A 23,947-nucleotide genomic window follows, 5' to 3' on the forward strand; every position below is an offset into this window, starting at 1 on the left:
ACTGAGGTTCATCTACTCAATAAAACCATTCGAAAAATTTTCAAAGACTATAATTACACAGAAAATGGGGACGTGAGCCATTAACTGAAAAAATCATGACATAGCTTCATTTGTACAATTTCTTTCATGGGGGTTGAAATGAAGATTCAATTTCAAGTCTTCATCTATAAAAAAAGACTCAGAATGATTTGATATATAGGATAACTCCTACTTTGCCTAAATGTTTAAAAAGCTACATGTTGGGAATATAAAGAAGATAAAGAATCAGTAATGATGGCCGGGTGCAGTGGCTCACACCCGTAATCCTAGCACTTTGGGAGGCCAAAGCGGGCAGATCACGTGAGGTCAGGAGTTCGAAACCACCCTGGCCAATATGGTGAAACCCCCATCTCTACTAAAAATACAAAAAAAAAAATTAGCCGGGCATGGTGGCGGGTGCCTGTAATCTCATCTACTTGGGAGGCTGAGGCAGGAGAATTGCTTGAACCCGGGAAGCAGAGGTTGCAGTGAGCCGAGGTTGTGCCACTGCACTCCAGCCTGGGCGAGAGTGAGACTCTGTCTCAAAAAAAAAAGTAAGCACATTTTAAAAGTAGTTTAGGTACAGAAGGATGACCCTCATGCTACAGAAGGGAAGGCGGGAGGAGAGGTTTAGACACAGAAAAAGAATTTGGATTTCTGGGGCAAACACTAGACAGGACCTCCAGGAGGAACTCAGAGGAGCACAGGCTTTTCTGACTCAGCCCTCCTGGGTGAGAACAAGGGTTCAGGCTCCACCCATACTCCACTCTCACTTTCCTGGAGAAAAACGAATGCTATGAAAGAAACAGAATAGCCAATGTAACAAGAATGCAGCAATTACATGACAACAAAACCATCAACCAAAGCACAAAACAACACTCATTTCTATGATTAAAAAACAATGAATGCAAAAAAGGCAGCAGTTAAGAATCATGACAAACTCAAGACAGCACGAATGATGTCTGAAAAGAGTGTCCTTCCAAAAACTGCAGGAATTCCAAATGATCTTGGTAGGAACTCCCCAGCGCTGCCAAGTGTGCCAGGCCAGACTTCCTGGCAGGACACACCCCAGACGCCACAGGAAACTCAAGGACCGCTCATTTTATTTTATGACTATCAAATTTTAGTAACTCCTAATAACTCTTTTCTTAGGAAAAGGCTTTGGGGCACATGTAAAAATGAATTGCTGCTGGGCACGGTGGCTCATGCCTGTAATCCCAGCACTTTGGGAGGCCGAGGTGGGCGGATCATCTGAGGTCAGGAGTTTGAGACCAGCCTGACCAACATGGAGAAACTCCGTCTCTACTAAAAATACAAAATTAGCCAGGCGTGGTGGCACATGCCTGTAATCCCAGCTACTGGAGAGGCTGAGGCAGGAGACTCGCTCGAACCCAGGAGGCAGAGGTTGCAGTGAGCCGAGATTGCTAAACCATTGCACTCCAACCTGGGCAACAAGAGCAAAACTCCGCCTAAAAATAAAAAAAGAATTGCTGGAAGCACATTATCACTCCCCTGAAGAACCCCTGAAAAGACTGTGTGTTTGGGTCAGCTGGAGGCACATCTAAAATAACTCCTTCCCCACCTCCTGAAGCACACCCCTCCGAGGATGGGGCCCACACCTGGAGGGACACCAATGATGCGTCCATTTACTGCATCGACTGCAAAGCTCTAGCCAAAGCCTTTTCTCTGCAGACATCACAGCCCCCCTGAGCTATGCCAGGCTCTTGGGCAGGGCTAAGTCAGAGAGGGCCGGAGCACCTTCCTGGCATAATTCTCACCCTCTCCCAGAGCTTAGGAGCTCCCTAACTCTTGTCATCGGTCCCTGCACAATTCATTGCCTGGCTGTCCTATAGCTGGAGGCAGAAGAATTTTCTCTTCCCTGACAAACCACGAGGAGCTGTATTTCACCTCCTGCTGGGTACTCCACAGCATAACCCAGCCCAGAGTTGAGCATGCAATGGGCAGGAACCTGACAGCTGACAGAGGGAAAGAGGCAGGAGGGAGGGAGGTGAAGGGAGGGCAGGCGTGCCTCCCCCTGGCTCCCTAGAACTACAGAAACCCCTAGCGGGGATTCCTGCAAGCCCTGGGCTCTTCAGAATGCAAGTTGAAACAGCTCACTGCTGCAGCCCCTCATTTCACAGGTGGGGAAACTGGTGAGGCCAAGAGAGACAAAGTGGCTCAGCCCTAGGCACATACGTGGCTAATGGCGGAGCTGTGAGCAACACCTCCATCTGTCTGCCCTCTAGAATCTAGAACAGAACCACGTCCTTCTCAAGTCTGAGCCACCCACAGCTCCTGTACTGGGCTGTCCAGAGAGGTCATGTATGGGGTACCTGATGGGGTAGAAGTAACTATTTGGAGAAGCAGCTTCCAACCCTAGCTCTGCCACTTAAAAGGCTGTATAACCCTGGGCAGGTCTTGCAACTCCTCAGCTTCACCTGTAACCCCACAGGATGGGTAGAAGGGTTGGTGAGCTGACAGAGCTGCACCTGGGTCACTGCAAAGGCTCACCAATGCTAGCTCTTCACCCTAGGCCCTTTCGGTGAGCTCGTCTCCTCTCTTCTTCAGACTCCTGCCCAATGGAGCCCCCTGAGCCCTTGCCTCACAACAAAGAGGACACTCAGAGGCCTCCAGGGTGCTGGAACTTGCCTGCAAAGTCCCAGCCAGAATGGACGGGCTTGCTTTTCCCTGTGGCAGGACAACCTCCCAACAGGAACCGAGCTTCAACTCTCAACTCCTGAGTCTCTGGTTCACCAAGCACCTTCTTTTTCACTTCTGGTCTGCTGGGCTGGAGGAGCAGGCCTCCACCACATGGCCCACTGTCCCCTGGGCTACCAGGACCTGCCTGGTCTGGAAACTGCTGGAAAACTCATCCAGCCACAGTTCAGATAACTGCTACCCCAAGGCCCCAAACACCCCTTCTCACCATTAAGAGGCTCAGGACATGGTTCACCATGGCCAGAAACTGGTTGATATGGTTTGGCTGTGTCCCCACCCAAATCTCATCTTGAATTGTAGTTCCCAGAATCCCCACATGTGGTGGGGGGGACCTGGTGGGGGGTAATTTAATCATGGGGGGCAGTTATCCTCATGCTGTTCTCATGCTAGTGAGTGAGTTCTCTGAGATCCAACGGTTTTATAAGGGGCTTTTCCCCCTTTTCCTTGGCACTTCTCCTTGCTGCCGGCATGTGAAGAAGGACGTGTTTGCTTCCCCTTCCATGACTGTAAGTTTCCTGAGGCCTCCCCAGCCATGCTGAACTGTGAGTCTATTAAACCTCTTTCCTTTATAAATCACCCAGTCTCAGGTATGTCTTTATGAACAGCGTGAGAACAGATTAATACACTGGTCAATATCCAGGGCTCCAGAACCCATTAAGGATCACTGTAGGGAGATCCTAGAAACCAGACACACTCCAGGAGTTAGACCCTCCAAGGCTTCCAGTCCAAGCATGACCAGAGCTGCCAGAAATTCCACACAAGCTGGACCTATCACACACTGGATGATGCATCTCTCTTTCCTGGAGACAGACGCCCAGAAAATCCTTCTAATTGCGCATCAGAGTTTCTTCAGAAGTTCTACATGGTCGTAATTTGCACCTCTCACATCTAGATTTGCTATTTTAAAATCAGATAAATACAGATTCAAACTAGAAAGAACAAGAGCATAAATTTGGATGGAGGATCATCTAATCCAACCCACCATTTTTCAGATGAGCAAACGAAGTATGGGGGTTGAGCAGTGGGGAAAGAAGGGGGCGAGTGCAAGGGGCAGAGTCCAGACCAGAGCCCAGAGACTCCCTGTGTCCTCATAAATGGACCCCGGGAGCTATGCAACCAAGGCCCTGCCCTTGATTCTTGGTGTAGGAAGCTCGGTGGTACAAAGGGCTTGGCTCCCTCCTCCACTCTTTCATGTTCAGTGGAGCTATTCTCCCTGATACAGGGCCTGGGCAGTGTTGGAACCAGGGAAATGGATGCAAAAGTCAGACACCCAGGGGCTATTGCTCCTGGAAGCCCAGGTTACCTTTGGGCATGATCTGATGCATGGCGACCGAGAGGAAGAAGATGGAGTCACTGTAGTAGGTTCCCGAGCCAGCACTGAAGTGCTTCTGCATGGCCTCCACGACGGGGAAGAGCTTATCCGTCAGCACAGCAACGTCGTGGAAGATGACCTGCAGCAGGTGCAAAAAAAACCAAGGCTCAGCAAACCAGTTCTCACTGCAAGCTCGACACCCAACACACACCTGGGCCCACAGAGGCAGAGGCAGACAGTGCCTCTCCAGGGTCCACAAGCAGGGGATGGGGCTAGGGGTAGCAACGGAGAGTTAAGGAAACGAGAAACAACCAGGAGTCAGAATTGAGGCTGCACTAAGGAGATGGGGACACTGTGTGAGGGGTGGCATGCAGGCACGCATGTACGGGCTGTGCAGTGGAAGAGAAGTGGGAGGACAGGAAATGGAAACAGCCTCTAGTCTGCTTCCTGCTTTTGAACATGAAGCTGGGCCCCCCTGAAGGTAGCTCTGTGCCCAGCGACTGGAAACCACGTGAGAGTGTGTGATCCTCATCACACTGCATGGCTAACACTGCTCCAGGCATCGCCACCTCCTGGTGGCCATTGCGTCTGTTCCATAGGCCAGTCCGATGCTCCAGCTCTACCTCCCTCATCCAACAGTGTGAACAAGGAGAGGGTCTGGCCACTGGAAAATGGAACCCAGAAACTGCTCTGTGCTGCAGTAAACTCACACTCAACTAGCATTTCTTGGGTATCACTGACACTTTGGAGGCACTGTGAGAAGTATAAGGAATAACCAGGTACGCTTTCCTCAAAGCACTTAGAAGTCCAGAGGTATAATCAGCTACGGCAGAGCTTTGCAATTTATGAAACACTCTCACATACCCACACTGATCCCCATGACAACCTAGGGCTTCTGTGAGGCAGACATCACTATTATAGCCTCCAAATTACAAATAAGGACGCAGCCACTCAGACAGGTTACACTTGCAGCAAGTCACACAGATAATAAATGCAGAGTCAGAACTTGACCCTGGCCTCCAGATTCTCAGCCCCACACTCTTTCCACCATAAACGCATCCTCATTCCTTAACAGCAACCAACAAAGGATGAAGACATCAGCTCAACCCGCGATTAGAGCAGACAAGAGTACTAACGGGATCCTGAGTTGGGTTTCCTTGTCTAACTCTACTCCAGAAGATGAGAAGTATGGCCCATGCGCAGCCCCAGCTTCACATGTGATACCAGATGACCATGTACTCGTACCACAGGTCTTGCAAGTTTTTCCTGTTGCTCCACGTGCCCCCACAGGATCTAGATCCTTCTACGACACACAGGAGGCACTCAAGCCAGAAGGCTGGGTGTTCCTCCACCTTCTTCCTCAGTGCTCCTAAGAGTTCTGCAAGCGCCACCTCCCGCCACCATCTTCTCTGGTATGTGACAGGAGAAGCCTGCCACACTGCATCCTAGCTGCTCAATCACCACCTCATCAACTCCGAAGAGCCCACCTGAACAGGTGCCAGCAGCAAAAGGCAAAGCCACGTGAACCCCTGACTGCCCTGTTTACACTGTCACTTGCCCTGCCAGCAGAATAGACAGTGGCAAGTGGTGCCCTTGAAGCTCTCCAATAGGCGGGCTCCACTCCATCACTCACCTTTCCCCTTTCCCTCCACCTGCCCTTCCAGTCTCATGGTGTTGCCTGCACTACCTGCACTTCCAGAGCCATTGGTGGTCGTGGCCCTGTAAACCACCGTCTGCTCTTCCCTACTGTTGGTTCTGCTTTTGGCCTATATTTCACTTGTTTTTTTTCTTTTTTGAGATGGAGTCTCACTCTGTCAACCTAGGCGGGAGTACAGGGGTGCAATCTGGGCTCACTGACACCACCTCCCGGGTTCAAGCGATTCTCCTGCCTCAGCCTCCCGAGTATCTGGGACTACAGACGCGTGCCACCACCCCCAGCTAATTTTTTGTATTTTTAGTAGAGATGGGGTTTCACCATGTTAGCCAGGATGGTCTCGATCTCCTGACCTCGTGATGCGCCCGCCTTGGCCTCCCAAAGTGCTGGGATTACAGGCATGATCCACCACACCTGGCCTATTTCCCTTATTTCTTATATATGTATCTTTTTTTTTTTTCGAGACAGAGTTTCACTCTTGTTGCCCAGGCTGGAGTGCAGTGGCGTGATCTCGGCTCACTGTAACCTCTGCTTCCCAGGTTCAAGTGATTCTCCTGCCTCAGCCTCCCAAATAGCTGGGATTACAGGCACCCACCACCATGCCTGGCTAATTCTTCTACTTTTAGTAGAGACAGGGTTTCACCATGTTGGCTAGGCTGGTCTCGAACTCCTGACCTCAGGTGATCCACCCACCTCAGCCTCCCAAAGTGTTGGATTACAGGCATGAGCCACCGCACCCGGCCTGTATCTCTTACATAGCTTATTTCTCTTATATTTCTTTTTAACCTGTATCTCTCTTAGTTCACCTTTCCTTTTATTCTTGGGTCTCTTTTAATTTCTAAAACACTATTAAATTTAGAAAAACTTTGTTACTTTTTTTATTTTTTATTTTTGTGGAGAGAGTATGTGTATATATTTATGGAGTATATGAGATATTTTCATACAAGCATACAATGCATAATAATCATATCAAGGTAAATGAGGTATCCATCACCTCGAGCATTTATCCTTTGTGTTACAAACAATCCAATTATTTTAGTTATTTGAAAATGTGTAATTCAACCGTTTTTTACTGCAGTCATCCTATAGTGCTAGCAAATACTAGGTCTTACTCACTCTTTGCCAATATTTTTTGTATCCATTAACCATCTCCTCCTCCCCCAACTCACTCCACTACTTTTCCCAGCCTCTGATAACCATCATTCTAATCTCCATCTCCACGAGTTTAACTGTTTTAATTTCTACCTCCCACAAATAAGAACATGCAAAGTTTGTCTTTCTGTGCCTGGCTTATGCCACTTAACAAAACGATCTCCGGTTCCATCACTGCTGTTGCAAATGACAGGATCTCCTTCTTATTTATGGCTGAATAGTACTCCATTTTGTATATGTACTGTTTTCTTTTTCCATTCATCAGCTGATGGAACCTTAGGCTGCTTCCAAATCCCAGCTATTGTGAATAGTGCTGCAATAAACATGGGGGTGCAGATATGTCTTCGATATACTTAATTCCTTTCTTTTGGGTATGTATCTAGCAGTGGAGTTGCGGGATCACATGCTAGCTCTATTTTCAGTTTTTTGAGGAACCGCCAATCTGTTCTCCATAGTGATTGTACTAATTCACACCAACAGTATATGAAGGTTCCCTTTTCTCTACATCCTCACCAGCATTTGTTACTGCCTGTCTCTTGGAGAAAAACCATTTGAACTGGGGTGAGATGATATCTCATGGTAGGTTTGATTTGCATTTTTCTGATGATCAATGATGTTGAGCACCTTTTCATATACGTGTTTGCCATTTGTATGTCTTCTCTGGAGAAACATCTATTCAGATATTTTGCCCAATTTTTCATTAGATTATTAAATTTTTTTCCTACAGGGTTGTTTGAGCCCCTTATATAATCTGGTTATTAATCCCTTGTCAGATAGACAGTTTACAAATATTTTCTCCCATTCTCTGGGCTCTCTCTTCACTTTGCTGATTGTTTCCTTCACTGTGCAGAAGCTTTTCAACTGGATGTGATCCCATTTGTCCATTTTCACTTTGATTGCCTATGCCTGTGGTGTATCCCGCAAGAAATCTTTGCCAAGTCCAATGTCCTGGAGAGTTTCCCCCAATGTTTTCTTTTGGTAGTTTCATAATTTGTGGTCTTAGATTTAAGTCTTTAATCCACTTTGATTTGTTTTTTTATATGGCAAGAGAGAGAGGTCTAGATGCATTCTTCCGCATAAGGTTATCCAGTTTTCCCAGCTCCATTTATTAAAGAGATTGTCCTTTCCCCAGTGTATGTTCTTGGAACCACTGTCAAATATCAGTTCATTGTAGACGTATGGATTTATTCCTGGGTTCTCTATTCTGTTGCATTGGTCTACGTGTCTGTTTTTATGCCAGAACCAGGCTGTTTTGGTTACTATAACTCTGTAGTATAACTTGAAGTCACATCATGTAATTCCTCCAGTTTTATTCTTTCTGCTCAAGATAGCTTTGGCTATTCTGGGTCTTTTGTGGTTCCATATAAATTTTAGGATTTTTTTCCTATTTCTGTGAAGAATGTCATTGGTATTTTGATTGGGATTGCATTGAATCTGTAGATTGCTTTGGGTAGTATGGACAGTTTAACAATATTGGTTCTTCCAATCCATGAATATGGCTTATCTTTCCATTTCTTGGTGTCCTCTTCAGTTTCTTGCATCAGTGTTTTATTGTTTTCATCCTAGAGAGCTTTCACTTGTTTGGTTAATCCCTAGGTATTTTATTTGTAGCAATTATAAATGGAATTACTTTCTTGATTTCTTTTTCAGATTGTTCACTGTTGGCATATAGAAATGCTAATGATTTTTGTATGTTGAATTTGTATTCTGCAACTTTACTAAATGTATTGATTAGTTCTAATCAATACATTTTTTGTTTTGTTTTTTGGTGGAGTCTTTAGGTTTTTCCAAATAGGAGGTCATATCATCTGCAAACAAGTGTAATTTGACTTCTTCCTTTCCCATTTGATACCCTTTATGTCGTTCTCCTGTCTGATTGCTCTAGCTAGGATTTCCAGTACTATGTTGCTATTCAACATAGTGGGCATCCTTGTTATTTCAGATCTTAGAGGAAAGGCTTTCAGTTTTTCCCCATTCAGTATGATTATTTGCTGTGGGCCTGTTGCATATGGCTTTTATTATATTGAGGTATGTTCCCTCTATACTCAGTTTTTTGAGGATTTTTATCATGAAGTGATGTTGAATTTTATCAAATGCTTTTTCAGCATCAACTGAAATGATCATATGGTTTTTGCCCTTCATTTAGTTGATATGATGTATCACACTGATTGGTTTGTGAATGTTGAACCATTCTTGTATCCCTGGGATAAATTCCACTTGGTCATGATGAATGATTTTTTTTTTTTTTTTAATGTACTGCTGACTTTGGTTTGTTAGCATTTTGTTGAGAATTTTTGCATCAGTGTTCATCAGGGATACTAGCCTGTAGTTTTCTTTTACTGATGTGTCTGTCTGGTTTTTGGTATCAGGGTAATTCTGGCCTCATAAAATGAGTTTGGAAGTATCCCCTCCTCCCCTATTTTTCAGAATAGTTTGAGTAGGGTTGGTATTACTTCTTCTTTAAATGGTAGAACTTAGCAGCGAAGCCATTGCATCCTTGGCTTTTCTTTGCTAGGAGACTTATTATGGCTTTGATCTCATTACTTGTTATTGGTCTGTTCAGATTTTGGATTTCTTCATGATTCTATCTTAGTAGGTTGTATGTGCCTAGAAACTTATCCATTTCTTCTAGGTTTTCCAATGTATTGGTATATAGTTGTTCACAGTAGCCACTAATGATCCTTTGAATTTATGCAGTATCAGTTGTAATATCTCCTTTTTCATCTCTGATTTTATTTATTTGGGTCTTCTCTCTTTTTTTTCTTAGTCTGGCTAAAGGTTTGTCAATTTTATCTTTTCAAAATACCAAAAAAACAACTTTTCATTTCATTGATCTTTTGTATTGTTTACTCTGTTTCAATTTCATGTATTTCTGCTCTAATTTTTATTACTTCTTTTCTTCTACTAACTTTGGGTTTGGTTTGCTGTTGCTTTTCTAGTTCTAAGACGCATCATTAGGTGGTTTATTTGAACCTTTTCTTCTTTTTTGATGTAGGCATTTATAGCCATAAACTTCTCTTAGTACTGCTTTGCTGTATTTCATAGGTTTTGGTATGTTGTGTTTCTATTATCATTTGTTTCAAGAAATTTTTCAATTTCTTTCTTAACCTCTTCATTGACCCACTGGTCATTCAGAGGCATATTGTTCAGTTTCCATGTGTTTGTATAGTTTCCAAAATTCCTGTTATTAATTTCTAGTTTCATTCCATTGTAGTCAGAGAAGATACTTGATATTATTTCAGTTTTTTGGAATGCTTTAAGACTTGTTTTGCAACCTAGCATATGGTCTATCCTTGAGAATGATCCATGTGCTGAGGAGAAGAATGTGTATTCTGCAACTACGGAATGAAATGTTCTGTAAGTATCTATTAGGTCCATTTCGTCTATGGTGCAGATTAAGTCTGATGTTTCTTTGTTGATTTTCTGTCTGGATGATCTGTCCAATGCTGAAAGTGGGGTGTTGAGGTCTCCAGCTATCATTGTATTGGGGTCTATCTCCATCTTTCACTCTGATAATATTTGCTTTATATATCTGAGTGCACTAGTGTTGGATGCATATATAACTGTTATATCCTTATGCTGAATTGACCCCTTTATCATTATACAACAAACTTATTTGTCTCTTTTTATATTTTTTTCTTGAAATCGATTTATCTGATATAAGTATAGCTACTTCTGCTCCTTTTTGGTTTCCGTTGGCATGAAATATCTTTTGCCATACCTTTATTTTCAGTCTATGTGTGTTTTTATAAATGAAGTGTGTTTCCTGTAGGCAATAGATCACTGGGTCTTAAAAAAAAATCTATTCATTCACTCTTTGTCTTTTGATCAGAGAGTTTACTCCATTTACATTCAATGTTATTATTGATTAAGTAAGGACTTACTCCTGCCATTTTGTTATTTGTTTTCTAGCTGTTTTCTGGTCTTCCCTTTTAGTAAAGGTGATTTTCTCTGGTGTTATGTTTTATTTTCATGCTTTTTACTTTTTCATGTCCATTGTATGTTTTTAGACTTGAGGTTGCCATGAGATTTGCAAATAATATTTTATAACACATTATTTTAAACTGATGACAAATTAACACTGATTACATAAACAAACATACTAAAAAACAAGCAAAAAGAAAACTAATAAAAACTCTATAACTTCATCTCCCCACTTTTTAACTTTTTGTTGTTTCTATTTACATCTTGATGTACTGTCTTGAAAAGTTATTATTTTTGATTGGTTTATCTTTTCATCTTTGTACTTAAGATATCAGAAGTATACACATTGCAATTATAGTGTTTTAACAGTCTGTGTTTTTCTCTGCACTTACTATTACCAGTGAACTTTTCAACTGCAGATGATTTCTTATCGCTCATTAACATCCTTTTATTTCAGATTGAATAAATCCCTTTAGCATTTCTTTTTTTTTTTTTTTTGAGATGGAGTCTCACTCTGTCACCCAGCATGGAATGCAGTGGTGCGATCTCGGGTCACTGCAAGCTCCGCCTCCCAGGTTCACGCCATTCTCCTGCCTCAGCCTCCCAAGTGGCTGGGACTACAGACGCCCGCCACTATGCCCAGCTAATTTTTTTTTTTTTTTAGTAGAGACGGGGTTTCACCATGTTAGCCAGGATGGTCTCGATCTCCTGACCTTGTGATCCGCCTGCCTCGGCCTCCCAAAGTGCTGGGATTACAGGCGTGAGCCACTGCGTCTGGCCAGCATTTCTTGTACGATAGGTCTGGTATTGATGAAATCCATCAAGCTTTTGTTTGTCTGGGTAAGTCTTTATTTCTCCTTCATGTTTGAAGGATTTTTTTTTTTTTTTTTTTTTTGAGACAGAGTCTCACTCTGTTGCCCAGGCTGGAGTGCAGTGGCACAATCTCAGCTCACTGCAACCTCTGCCCCCCAGATTAAAGCGATTGTCCTGCCTCAGCCTCCCAAGTAGCTGGGATTACAGGCGTCTGCCACCATGCCTGGCTAATTTTTGTATTTTTAGTAAAGACGGGATTTCACCGTCTTGGCCAGGCTGGTCTTGAACTCCTGACCTCAAGTGATCCACCTGCCTCAGCCTCCCAAAGTGCTCGGATTACAGGCATGAGCCACCGCACGCAGCCTGCAGGATATTTTTGCCATATACGCTATTTAAGTTTTTTCCCTTCGACACTTTAAGTATGTCATGCCACTCTCTCCTGGCCTGTAAGGTTCTCACCAAAAAGTCTGCTGCCAGATGTATTGGAGCTCTATTTTATGTCATTTGTTTATCTTGCTACTTTTAGGATCCTTTCTTTATTCTTGACTTTTGAGAGTTTGTTATTAAATGCCTTGAGGTAGACGTCTTTGGGCTAAATCTGCTTGGTGTTCTATAACCTTCCTGTACTTGAATATTTATATCTTTCTCTAGGTTTGGGAAGTTCTCTGTTATTATCCCTTTAAATAAACTTTCTACTGCTGTCTCTCTCTCTACCTCCTCTTTAAAGCCAGTAACTCTTAGATTTGCCCCATTGAGGCTATTTTCCAGATCTCGTAGGCATGCTTCATTCTTTTTTACTCTTTCGTCTCCTCTGACTGTTCTTTCTTGCTTGCTTTCTTTTCTCGCTTTCTTGCTTTCTTTTTTTGAGACAGGGTCTGGCTCTGTCATCCAGGCTGGAGTGCAGTGGGGCAATCTTGCCTCACTGCAACCTCTGCCTCCCAGGCTCAAGCCATCCTCCCAGCTCTAACTGTGTATTTTCACATGGCCTCTTAAAGTTTACTATTTCATTCTTCTACTTGATTAATTCTACTATTAGGAGATTCTGATGCATTCTTCAGTATGTCAATTGCATTTTTCAGCTCCAGAATTTCTGCTTGACTGTTTTTAATTATTTCAATTTGTTTGTTAAATTTATCTGATAGGATTCTGAATTCCTTCTCTGTGCTATCTTGAATTTCTTTGAGTTTCCTCAAAACAGCTATTTTCAATTCTCTGTTTGAAAGATCACATATCTCTGTTTCTCCAAGACTGGCCCCTGGTGCCTTATTTAGTTCACTTGGTGAGGTCCTATTTTCCTGGATGGTCTTGATGCTAGTGGATGTTTGTAGGTGTCTGGCCATTGAAGAGTTAGGTATTTATTGTAGTCTTTGCAGTCTGGGTTTGTTTGTACTCATCCTTCTTGGGGAGGCTTTCCAGGTATTCAAAGGACGTGGGTGTTGTGATCTAAGTTTTTGGTCACTGCAGCTGTATCTGCATTAGGGGGCAAACCAAGCCCAGCAATGCCGTGGTTCTTGCAGATTTGTAGATGCACCACCTTGATGGTCTTAGATCACATCTGGAAGAATTCTCCGAATTACTTGTTCTCTTCCCTATCTCCCAGATGAATGCAATCTCTCTATATATCTATAAATATACAGACATAGACATAGACATAGACATAGACATAGAGATATACACCTGGCTGGGCTGCCTGGAGATTGGGGAGGGGTGACACCCCTGTCACTATCACCACTGGGATTGCACTTGATCAGATCTGAAGCCAGCACACCACTGAGTTTTGCCCAAGGCCTGCTATAACCACTAGCTGACTACTCTCTATGTTCACTCAAGGCCCTAGGGCCCTACAATTAGCAGGTGGCAAAGACTGCCAGGCTTGTGTCCTTCCCTTAAGGGCAGTGAGATCTCTTGGGCCCCAGGCAGGTCCAGAGATGCTATCTGTGAGCCAGGGCCTGCAATCGGAAGCCCTAGAAATCTGCCTGGTGCTCTATTCTACTGCGGTTAAGCTGGCAACAAAACCACAAGATAAAGTCCTTCCCACGCTTCCCTCCTCTTTCTCCAGGCAGAGGACTCTCTCCCTGTGTCCACTACCACCACAGGCCCGTGGGGAGTGCTGCCAGGGCGCCACCAATGTTCACTTAATGCCCAAGGACTCTTTAGTCAGCTTGTGGTGAATGCTGCCAGTCCTGGGACTCTCTTCAGGGCAGTGAGCTCCCCTCTGGCCGGGGTAGGTCCAGAAATGCTATCCCAGAGCCAAGGCCTGGAACTGGGGACCCCAAGGGCCCAGTTGGTGCTCTCCCTATGTCTGAGCTGGTATCTAAGCTGCGAGACACAGTCCCCTTTATTCTTTCCTCTCCTTTACTCAAGCAGAAGGAGTCTCTCCTCGTAACCACCACGGCTGTGAATGTGCTGGATCCCATCTGAAGCCAGCAGGTCTCAGAGTCTCACCCAAGGCCCATGGTATGTACTACCTGGTTACCACTGCTGATTATTCAGGGTCCAGGAGCTCTTTCATCAGCAGGTGATGATTCCTGCCATTACTGGGTCCTTCCCTTCAAGGCAGTAGGCTCCCTTCTGGCCCAGGGTGTCTAGAAATGTCATCTAAGATCTAGGGCATGGAATGGGGGCCTCATGACTCTGCCTGGTGCCTTATCCTACCGTGACTGAGCTGGTACCCAAGTTGCATGACAAAGTCCTCTTTACTCTCCTCTCTTCTAACAGAAGGAGGGGGTCTCTTTTGGAGCTGTGAGCTGCGCTGCCTGGGTTTGGGGGATAGGGGATGCAAGTGCTCCCTGAGCCACCCTGGCTGGTGTCTCATTAGGTCATGTAACCCCCAAGTCCACTGGCTCTGAGCCCAGCACAGCACTAGGACTCGCCTGGGTGTTGCAGTCCTTGTGGCCTGGTTTATTTAGAACCCCAGAACACTTTAACCTATGGTGACAAAGCTTGCTGGAACTCAAGTTCTGACTGCTGAGATGGGTGATTCTCCTCTGTCTAGGCTGGTCTAAATGCTCCCTCCTTGGGCATCGGCTGAGTTCTACCCACTGCTGGCAGCAATGAGTTCCAATGCAAAGTCCCACAACTGCTGCACTCTCCTTTCCCCGTCACACAGGTTCTCTCTTAGCACCATGTGGCCACCGCCACAGGGATGGAGTCAGTGATCAAGACTGTCTTTCCTACCCTCTGCAGTGCTTCTTTCGGCAATATGAAGTTAAAACCAGGTACTGTGATCGCTCACCTGATTTTTAGTGCCCACGAAGGTGCTTTTTTGGTGTAGATAGTTGTCAAATGTGGTGTTCTTGTGAGGAGGATGGTTGGTGGAGGCTTCTGTTTGGCCACCTTGCTCCACCTCCAGCCTAACCATAAAAACCTTTTATGCCACATTGGTCCTCCTCATTCCCTAAAACTTGTTTTATGTAACACTTTAAATCTTCTGTCTCATTATAAAAGCCTTTTTAAAAATATCTTCATGCTTCTCTTCTAAGGTACCGTTTCCTTTATCCTTTTCTGGCTACTGGTTTGTTTGTTTGTTTGTTTTTAATACTTTTTTTCAGATACAGAATCCAGACCAGTTCCTGCTATTTTCCAACAGAAATCTCAAATTATGTTTCTCATTCCCACACCCCCTCCACTTCCTCTCACCCCTGCCCCTGCGACCTCTCTGACAGGTTTCCCTACCTCCTACCTTCCCCACTGCCCCACTCTGTTATACCTCCAGAATTGTTTTCCAAATAGAGAAATTCGTTTTTCTCTCTCCCTGGCTTCAAGACCTCCGACGACTCGTCGCTCCCTTAGTTACAGTCCGAATCCTCTAGCAAGGCCTCTAAGCCGCTGCAATAGTGGTTCTGGCTCCGTCCCCCGCCCTCCCCGCCTCGTGTGACTGGGCAGCACTGAACCAGGCAGTCTCCCGTCTACTGACACACCTGGATGACCTACATCCTTGCATGCCTGTACTTGCTCTTCCCACCGTCTGTAATTACCTCTCCCAGCCCCCATCTGCCTGGTAAGATCCTATCCAGTTTTCCAAACCTCCCCTCCAGCCTTCCCACAGCCTCCCACAATTCACCATGCCCTTCCTAACACCCTGCATTGCATGGGGGCTCCACTTACCCTGTCTGACTCACTTTTCAGGGCTCTGTTTCTCTATCGGCTGCATGGGGCACTCCTCGTAGGCAGAGGCCGTGACTGCTCTGTGCCCTGTATCCAGCCGCTGGCCACATGACAGGCCATCCGTACATCCATACAGGTTTGCTAAACTAAGTGAACTGCACTTTGGACAAGTAACTAAACCTCTCTGAGCCCCAGTTTCTTCGTGGGTAATACAGGACTGACAACACGTACTTCCTGTGGTGTCTGTCAGGGCCATCTGGGACACACATTCAGCCCGGGGGTTGCCACACCGTGCTTACTCCTAAGTGTTAGTATCAAGCCTCCTCCCAGTCCCCGAAATGCCTTCTCCCCACAGATCAGTTTTCACTCCTAAGCCAGCTTTTCCCTCCCTCCAAATCATCCCTATCCGTTGGAATTACACAGGAAGCTGGAAGCTGACAAGAGGGTTCTCGCAGAAGGGAAGGCCTCTGTATTCACTAAGGAGGAAGAGAGAGAACGCATCTGTGCAGGCATACACGCGGAGCAGGGCTGCCGCAGCCAAACTAAGGGAGATGAAGAGCTATCCTCAGCCAGCTCACTCCCTACTGGCCCCATTTCACCCCAAAGCTTCACAGGAGACAACTGCATCCCATCAGCATGAATAGACTTATAAGGACAAACTGTACTCAGTACATTGTTCCAAACGCTGTGCTGCCAAGCCTGCACCCATGAATATTTCATATAATAAATCTGCTTAAAGATAAATGAGTATGCTTCATGGAATAGACTTTATGCAGCAAGAGGCAAACCACAGACACTGCAAGTGTGAATCAAAATACCCAGGCCTCCCAAAGACTAAAACAGGTTTGCAAACTAACCTTCCCAAGGATGGGCTGGCACCTGTCATACTCTGGGGGCCTTTGCCCAGACCAGGGGCTGATGCCTGGCAGTGCGGCAGGGGGCAGCAAAGCAAGAGTGAAGAGAGGAAATGAGAGGGATGGGGGAGAGAAAAGGCCACTCCTTCAACCTCCCCTCCTCCCTTTCAAGTCCCCCACCTCGACAGCTGCAAGAAGAACATACAACCTGAGAAACCAGGAATATAAGATGACTTCCATACTGAAGGCAATTAGCCAATGAGAAGACACAAAACAATAGTTAATGCCAACCTAGAATATATGATTTTTAGGAACGTAGACAAAAAAGTCTGATCACGATTTGTAGGTTTTATTAATTTGTTTACATACACATACTTAAAAATCCTGTTGACTATAAAATACTATTTCCCACACCCAGCTTACAAAATAATTTCTCGTCAAACCCTTCGTGTGCATCAACAGCAATGCCTTTATGAAGCCCAGAGTCAAGCTGAGACAGCCAGGGACGTCCTCCTCACCAGCTGTTTAGGGTGTGTTGGATACAGTTCCCTGCGAATTTATGTAGAATGCTGGCATCAGAAATGTCACCCCAACCCACAAGAACCCATGTTCGTATCATGAGGGCCGTTGGGTGTTGTTTTTAATCACCTAATGACATTTCTCAAAGTAGGGTTCTTCACCGGCCTATAATCATATATTTGTAGCCATTCACTAACCTTCAGGAATATCCCACCCCAGGAATATCCTGCCCCAGAAATGATTAAATCTGTGTTAAATTTCTCTGCCTACTTTTATTTTTAATTACTTCTGCATCTAACTTCAGTAATGACTGAGCTTTCTTTTCAGGCAAAGGTGTCCTCAAACAGTACTTTGTTGTTCAAACTAAAATATGTAACCGAGAAAGTGCTGTGTGATATAAAAGACCTTGGAAAGGCTCAACTCTTTCGAAAGGGACAGTGTAGGGAGAAGGGGAAAGAGATGAAGCTTGCCTCATATTCTACCATGCACAGCAAACTCAACACTTGTGATGCAGGGAGGCTGAAGCATCCATCAGTCATGGCAGAGCCTGGTGCCAGGCAGAAGCAGGCGTCTTTGCCACCCAGCCCTGTGCTCGCTGGCACTGAGATGCCTGAGAGCCAGGCCATCGCTCCTCTAAACACTCCCTGGGGACATAAACTCAGGCCAAGCCTTTAGCTCCATTTGGTGGAGAAAACTCATTTTATCACTTGGCCGGCCCCACTGGGAGTCAGGTCGCAGCCACACTCCTGAGCCAAGAAGGCACGGGGCAAGGGCTGGCCCCACGCACGGAAAGATGCCAGGTTTCCCGGAAAGCCCAAGGCCTGTTTGAAGAATAGCCGCTCCTCTGGCCACAGATAGCAACGCCACAGGTCGGCCGGAGGCCAAGGGTTCACCCATCTCCTCCCCATGCGCCGCCAGAGACCATCCCCCAGCACAGCTATTGGAGGGAAGGTGGTGGCACAAAGCTCAGGCACACTCTACCCAAGTCCAGCAATCCTGGTGCCCCTGCCAATGCTGAATCCACCTCCTGAAGGAACCACAAACTGGGGGACTGAGGCAGGAGGATCGCTTGAACCTGGGAGGCGGAGGTTGCAGTGAGCTGAGATTGTGCCACTGCACTCCTGCCTGGGCAACAGAGCAAGACTCCATCTCAAATAAAAAAAAGAGTCACTAAAACGATCCAAACCTGTAGGTAGATCAAACACAGCTCTGAAAGGAAGAGGTCTTAATGTATCAGAAAAGTCACTAAGTAAAGACATCTGCCTCCCAGTTGGAAATGGCCTCTCCCACTCTCCCACTCTCAGGCCTCGTCAAGCCTGGCAGAACTCCAAGGCCGACCTGAAGAAGCAGGGCGGGTCTTTCAGGACCGACGCCTACTTGGCACATTCCCAAGGAGGAGCTGTTCACACCTTCTTGAAGCAAGGGCAGGTGCCCTGTGATGTCTGGTATCCATACACTTGGAGGACAAGCAAACAAAATGACAGGCTCTGAGGCTGGTGGTTGGGGACACAATAGACCCCACTATGGGCCCCACAGGATTTAAATTAGGGCACAGCTATTCTGTGTCCTGATTTTCATGTCTGAAATTATATCAAACGTGTTTCCTTAAAGGAAGTTTTCCTGGAGCAACAGACAGATGATTGAGTGATGGATGGGCAGAGCTACACTACCTATTGATCTCTCCCCAAGGCTTGTCAGCAATTCCAACAAGAACTGGAGGAAAAATGACTTTCTGGGAAAACAAAACAAAACATTGTTTTCCAATTAACCTGCACCAAGAATGTGAAGGCGCATTTCCAGAAGCGAAGAAAAATCTGCTAACGGACTAGGAGTCTTTCATTCCTACACCCATGCCAGACACCTGAACACCCCAGGGCCTCTGCACTGTCTACTCTGCTCAGAGAACCCTCCCCCAGAACCTTCTGCCTGAATCCTTCTAGCCATTCAGGTATCAGTTCAAACGTCACCTCCAGAGATTTTCCCTCACCAAAAAAGTAGCTACCACCCTCACCACCAACACACACACATGCGCACAACACACACACACATGCACACAACATACACAGACATGCACACAACACACACATGCACCCATCAGTCCTGGCTATTGCATGACCAGATTCATTTCCTCCATAATACTTATCACCAGACATGTCATATTTTTCAGTGTTTAGTCACTTACTGCCCGTCTCTCCCCAGCTCCCAGCCAGCCTGTAAGGCACCGTGAGGGCGGGACCTTGTCTGTCGTATTCATTGCTGCATATCCAGCTCTTAGTCAAGTGCTTCCCATGCAGTGGAGGCTCTGTAAATGCTTGCTGCAGGGAGGAACGAGCAAATAAAGGGGCAGAGAGGAGGGGCGATGGGACAACTGTTTCAGACACAGAATGTTGCCCCGTGGCCCCGCAGCACCTGGGAACTGAGCAGTTCCTTCCGACCCCAGCATCTCCCCCGGGCATGTCATGTGCTTCTCCATCCCAGCCCTCACCCAAAGAGAGAGATTTCTTCCACATAGGACTTACTCTAAACATTCCGGAGCGCAGGCCTCCTTCTCACCTTTAACCTGCTAGACAGAAGACCCGGGCTACAATCTCTCTCTTTGTCAGTAGGAGCTGTTGCCTCAATTTCACACCCAACCTGCAAACTACTGATACGACTTGGATGACTGGAGCAACACCAGGGTTCTTGGTCTTGCGCCAACAGGATCGATGACATGGACACATGAGGAGTGGTTTTAAGGAGCGAAAAGTTTAATAGGCAAGAAAGAAGGAAGAAAAAAGGGAACAGCTCACCCGTACAGAGACAAGGGACAGGGTTTGGAACAAGGAGAAACAAAGTGCGGTGGAAAAGTGGGGGTTCACATGGGAGGCTGGAGGAGGTGGGGTCTGATCTGCATAGGGCCCAGGGAATTGATTTGTCCAGGTATGTTATTTACACAGCCCGCAGAAAAACCTGGCCCTCCCACCTTAGCCCTTTTAATATGCAAATGTAGGGTGCCATGATGTTCTGAACACAAGGTGTTATCTGGAGGTGGCCATAACACTTGGTACACCCAGTGACAAGAACAGGGTGGGAATCGCCATGTTGAGTGAACCCAGTTTCTAATGGCTGGCATTCGCATATCAAAGCTTGCTGGCCCAGCCCTTCAAGACGCCTTTTCTGTTAGAAAAGAGATGGTTCGGCAACCCAAATGCCCATCAATGATAGACTGGATTAAGAAAATGTGGCACATATACACCATGGAATACTACGCAGACACAAAAAAGGATGAGTTCATGTCCTTTGTAGGGACATGGATGACACTGGAAAACATCATTCTCAGCAAACTATCGCAAGGACAGAAAACCAAACACCACATGTTCTCACTCATAGGTGGGAACTGAACAATGAGAACACTTGGACACAGCAAGGGGAACATCACACACCGGGGCCTGTCGTGGGGTGGGGGGAAGGGGGAAGGATAGCATTAGGAGATACACGTAATGTAAATGACGAGTTAATGGGTGCAGCACACCATCATGGCACATGTATACATATGTAACAAACCTGCACGTTGTACACATGTACCCTAGAACTCAAAGTATAATAAAAAAAAAAAAGAGATGGTTCGGGGGTTGTTTCTTATTATAAGAAAATTTCCACCGAGAACCTTTACCTTAACTATCTGCCTAAAAGTTATTCTTACTAACTCCTCTATTACTACTTCAGAATAGCCATGCCCGAATCTAAATTTTGTGTCTGAAATTATATCAAAGGTGTTTCCTCAAATGAGGTTTTCCTGGAGTGACAGACAGATAATTGAGTGACAGATGGGTAGAGCCACAGGTCTATTGATCTCTCTTTTCTTAGTCACTAAGAAAACACTATCATTCTCAGTGGCTGCCTGTTGCCCCCACCAATAACTTGAGCTCACTTTGAAAACAAAGGTCTGCAAGGGTAAGTGGTAAATGCTCTGAATTTGGTTAGCTTTAAATGGAAAAGGTAACAGTCATAATGGATGTGCAGTTTTTACAAGGAAAGAAAAAGACAGAACCACAGGCTGGGCCCCTCCCTCATGTGATGATTATCGCTTCTGCAGGATGTCCTGGATGGACTAGTAATTGAATTTTGTCAGGCAGCACCACAAACAGCTGAGAGGGGAAAAGCAGCCTGCCCAGCTAATTTCTAAAGCCATGTCCAATATCCATTCTCACAACCTACTTTACTGACAGTTCAAAAGCGACAGCCCCTCCTCCCCACGCTGTCCTCACTGCACGACGTCCAATCGTTACCTCCTCACCCTCATCTCCACCTCGTGCTTACTGAACCATCACTAGTTTCTAGGTAACCAGATCTGCAATGAACGTTCTAGGACTCCTGCAAGATTGCCATTGTGTCAGCAGAGATGGGCCCTATTCCAGTCATCCAAAATCTTGATATGACTAGGGCAGGGTAGGAGCAAATGTAACACAAAGACACCGGCCCACTGGACAGCAGGTGATGAAACGTCACATGTCAACAGGACGGCGTGTCTCCAGCAAGCCTGCAAGCTTCACCCTCGCTGCAAGGAGGGCAGCTCTGGGTCCTGGGTCTCCAGCTTTGCTGCACGCACACATGGCTCTTGCTGGGGAGACTTATTAAAACACAGACTCCAGGGTCCTGAGCACAGAGATTCTGAGTCAGGGTCGGCAGTGAGGCACAGGAATCTTCATTTAAAAACCACTCCAGGCTGGGCGCGGTGGCTCGTGCCTGTAATCCCAGCACTTTGGGAGGCCAAGGTGGGCGGATCACCTGAGGTTGGCTGTTCGAGACCAGCCTGACCAACATGAAGAAACCCCTGTCTCTACTAAAAATACAAAATTAGCCAGGCGTGGTGGAGGGCGCCTGTAATCCCAGCTACTCGGGAGGCTGAGGCAGGAAAATGGCGTGAACCCAGGGGGCGGAGCTTGCAGTGAGCCAAGATCACACCACTGCACTCCAGCCTGGGCGACAGAGCAAGACTCTGTCTCAAAAAAAAAAAAAAACATGTTTCATTTAAAAATTTTTAAACTTTAGATCATTATGACAAATACAACATGAGACTCTGTCTCAAAAAAAAAAAAAAAAACCCACTCCGGGCCGGGCGCAGTGGCTCACGCCTGTGATCCCAGCACTTTGGGAGGCCAAGGTGGGTGGATCACCTGAGGTCGGGAGTTCAAGACCAGCCTGACCAACATGGAGAAACCCCCGTTTCTACTAAAAATACAAAATTAGCCAGGTGTGGTGGCACGTGCCTGTAATCCCAGCTACTCAGGAGGCTGAGGCAGGAGAATTGCTTGAACCTGGGAGGTGGAGGTTGCAGCAAGCCAAGATCGTACCATTGCACTTCAGCCTTACGTGTAGCCCAAGATAATTTTTTTTTTTTTGGAGACGGAGTCTCGCTCTGTCACCCAGGCTGGAGTTCAGTGGTGTGATTTCAGCTCACTGCAATCTCTGCCTCCCGGATTCAAGTGATTCTCCTGCCTCAGCCTCCTGAGTAGCTGGGATTACAGGCATGCACCACCACGCCCAGCTAGTTTTGTATTTTTAGTAGAGATGGAGTTTCACCATATTGGCCAGGTTGGTCTTGAACTCCTGCAAGTGATTCGGCCCACCTCGGCCTCCCAAAGTGCTGGGATTACAGGCATGAGCCACCGCACCTGGCCCAATTCATCTTCTTCCAGTGTGGCCCAGGGAAGCCAAAAGACTGGACACACCTGTTCTAGGTGTTCCAAGGAGGCAAGGGGTCCAGAAGCCATTTAATTTGAGCGGCAGCTGAAGGAACTATGGGTGTTTGCCTCACGTGGGAGTGGGAAGAGGCAGAGAGGATGATATGTGTATCTCCTCCAAATCTCATGTTGGAGTGTGATTCGCAACGCTGGATTGGGGCCTGGTGGGAGGTACGGAATCATGGGGGCGGATCCTTCATCAATGGTTTAGCACCATCCCCTTGGATGTGAGTTAGCTCTCGCTCAGGCGGTTCACGGCAGATCTGGTTGTAGAAAGAAGTGTGTGGCACCTCCACCCGCCTCCACTCTCTCCTGCCCCTGCTCTCACCCTGTGATGTGCCTGCTTCCCCATCACCTTCCGCCATGACCGGAAGCTTCCTAAGGCCTCCCGCAGAAGCAAGCGCTGGCACCACCCTTCTCTACAGCCTGCAGAACCATGAGCCAATTACACCTCTTTTTAAAATAAAATTACACAATCTCGGATATCTCTTTATAGCAACGCAAAAATGGTCTAATACAGAAGACAACACAACCACACACACACCTGCTGATTTATTCTCTTCGCCTCCTTCTCCATCTAGCACACTTGTGTTTACACCAGGTTTTTTCTTGCCTGTAATGAAGGGAGGATAAATGGCTACAATAAACCCCTTCTCTCTTTCAAAATCTCAATTTGCTCTTGACTCAGGCGCTCCTAACAGAGCAACAATCAAGCATCGGTCCCCAGGAAGACAAGGCTGTCACGACTAGAAGAAAGAAGACCTGCGCAAAGGATCCAGTGCCCTCTCTGTGCCAAGTGTGGCCAGACCTGTTCTCCTTCCCCTCACCCTGCTCGTGTCTTCCTCACCTCCAATGGCAAGAGGGTCTTTGGCAAGCAGATACAGAGACGAAGACCGTGTAAGCACAGCAATACACAGTGTGTCTGTCTTGTAGGTACGGCACCTTGTGGACCTTCAAACACACGGGCCTTCCAGATGAATTTCCAGGATGACCATGAGGAACTATGGCAAACCAGCAGGATGGAGCCATGTCCCTGGAGGGAGAGCAAGACTCAGGGGAAAAATGAGAGGAATGAGCAGTGAGCAGAGGCAGAGGGGGTGAGCCCCGGACACTCCTCCAGGCTGATGAGGAATAAACCACAAGGCAGCTCCAA

At 46.3% G+C, this 23,947-nt stretch overlaps 1 protein-coding gene across 1 annotated transcript in view; it reads right to left on the reverse strand.

The window, feature by feature from the left end:
- The window catches only part of XXYLT1 (xyloside xylosyltransferase 1), a 202,151-nt gene that overhangs the window by 151,047 nt on the left and 27,157 nt on the right, over positions 1-23,947 (reverse strand). The window contains exon 2 of the mRNA XM_003807641.6: positions 4,040-4,187. Within this exon, the coding sequence (XP_003807689.2) occupies positions 4,040-4,187 (148 nt within the window). The remainder of the gene's footprint in view (positions 1-4,039; positions 4,188-23,947) is intronic.

Source organism: Pan paniscus, chromosome 2, assembly GCF_029289425.2.
Source record: "Pan paniscus chromosome 2, NHGRI_mPanPan1-v2.0_pri, whole genome shotgun sequence".
Lineage (NCBI taxonomy): Eukaryota > Metazoa > Chordata > Mammalia > Primates > Hominidae > Pan > Pan paniscus.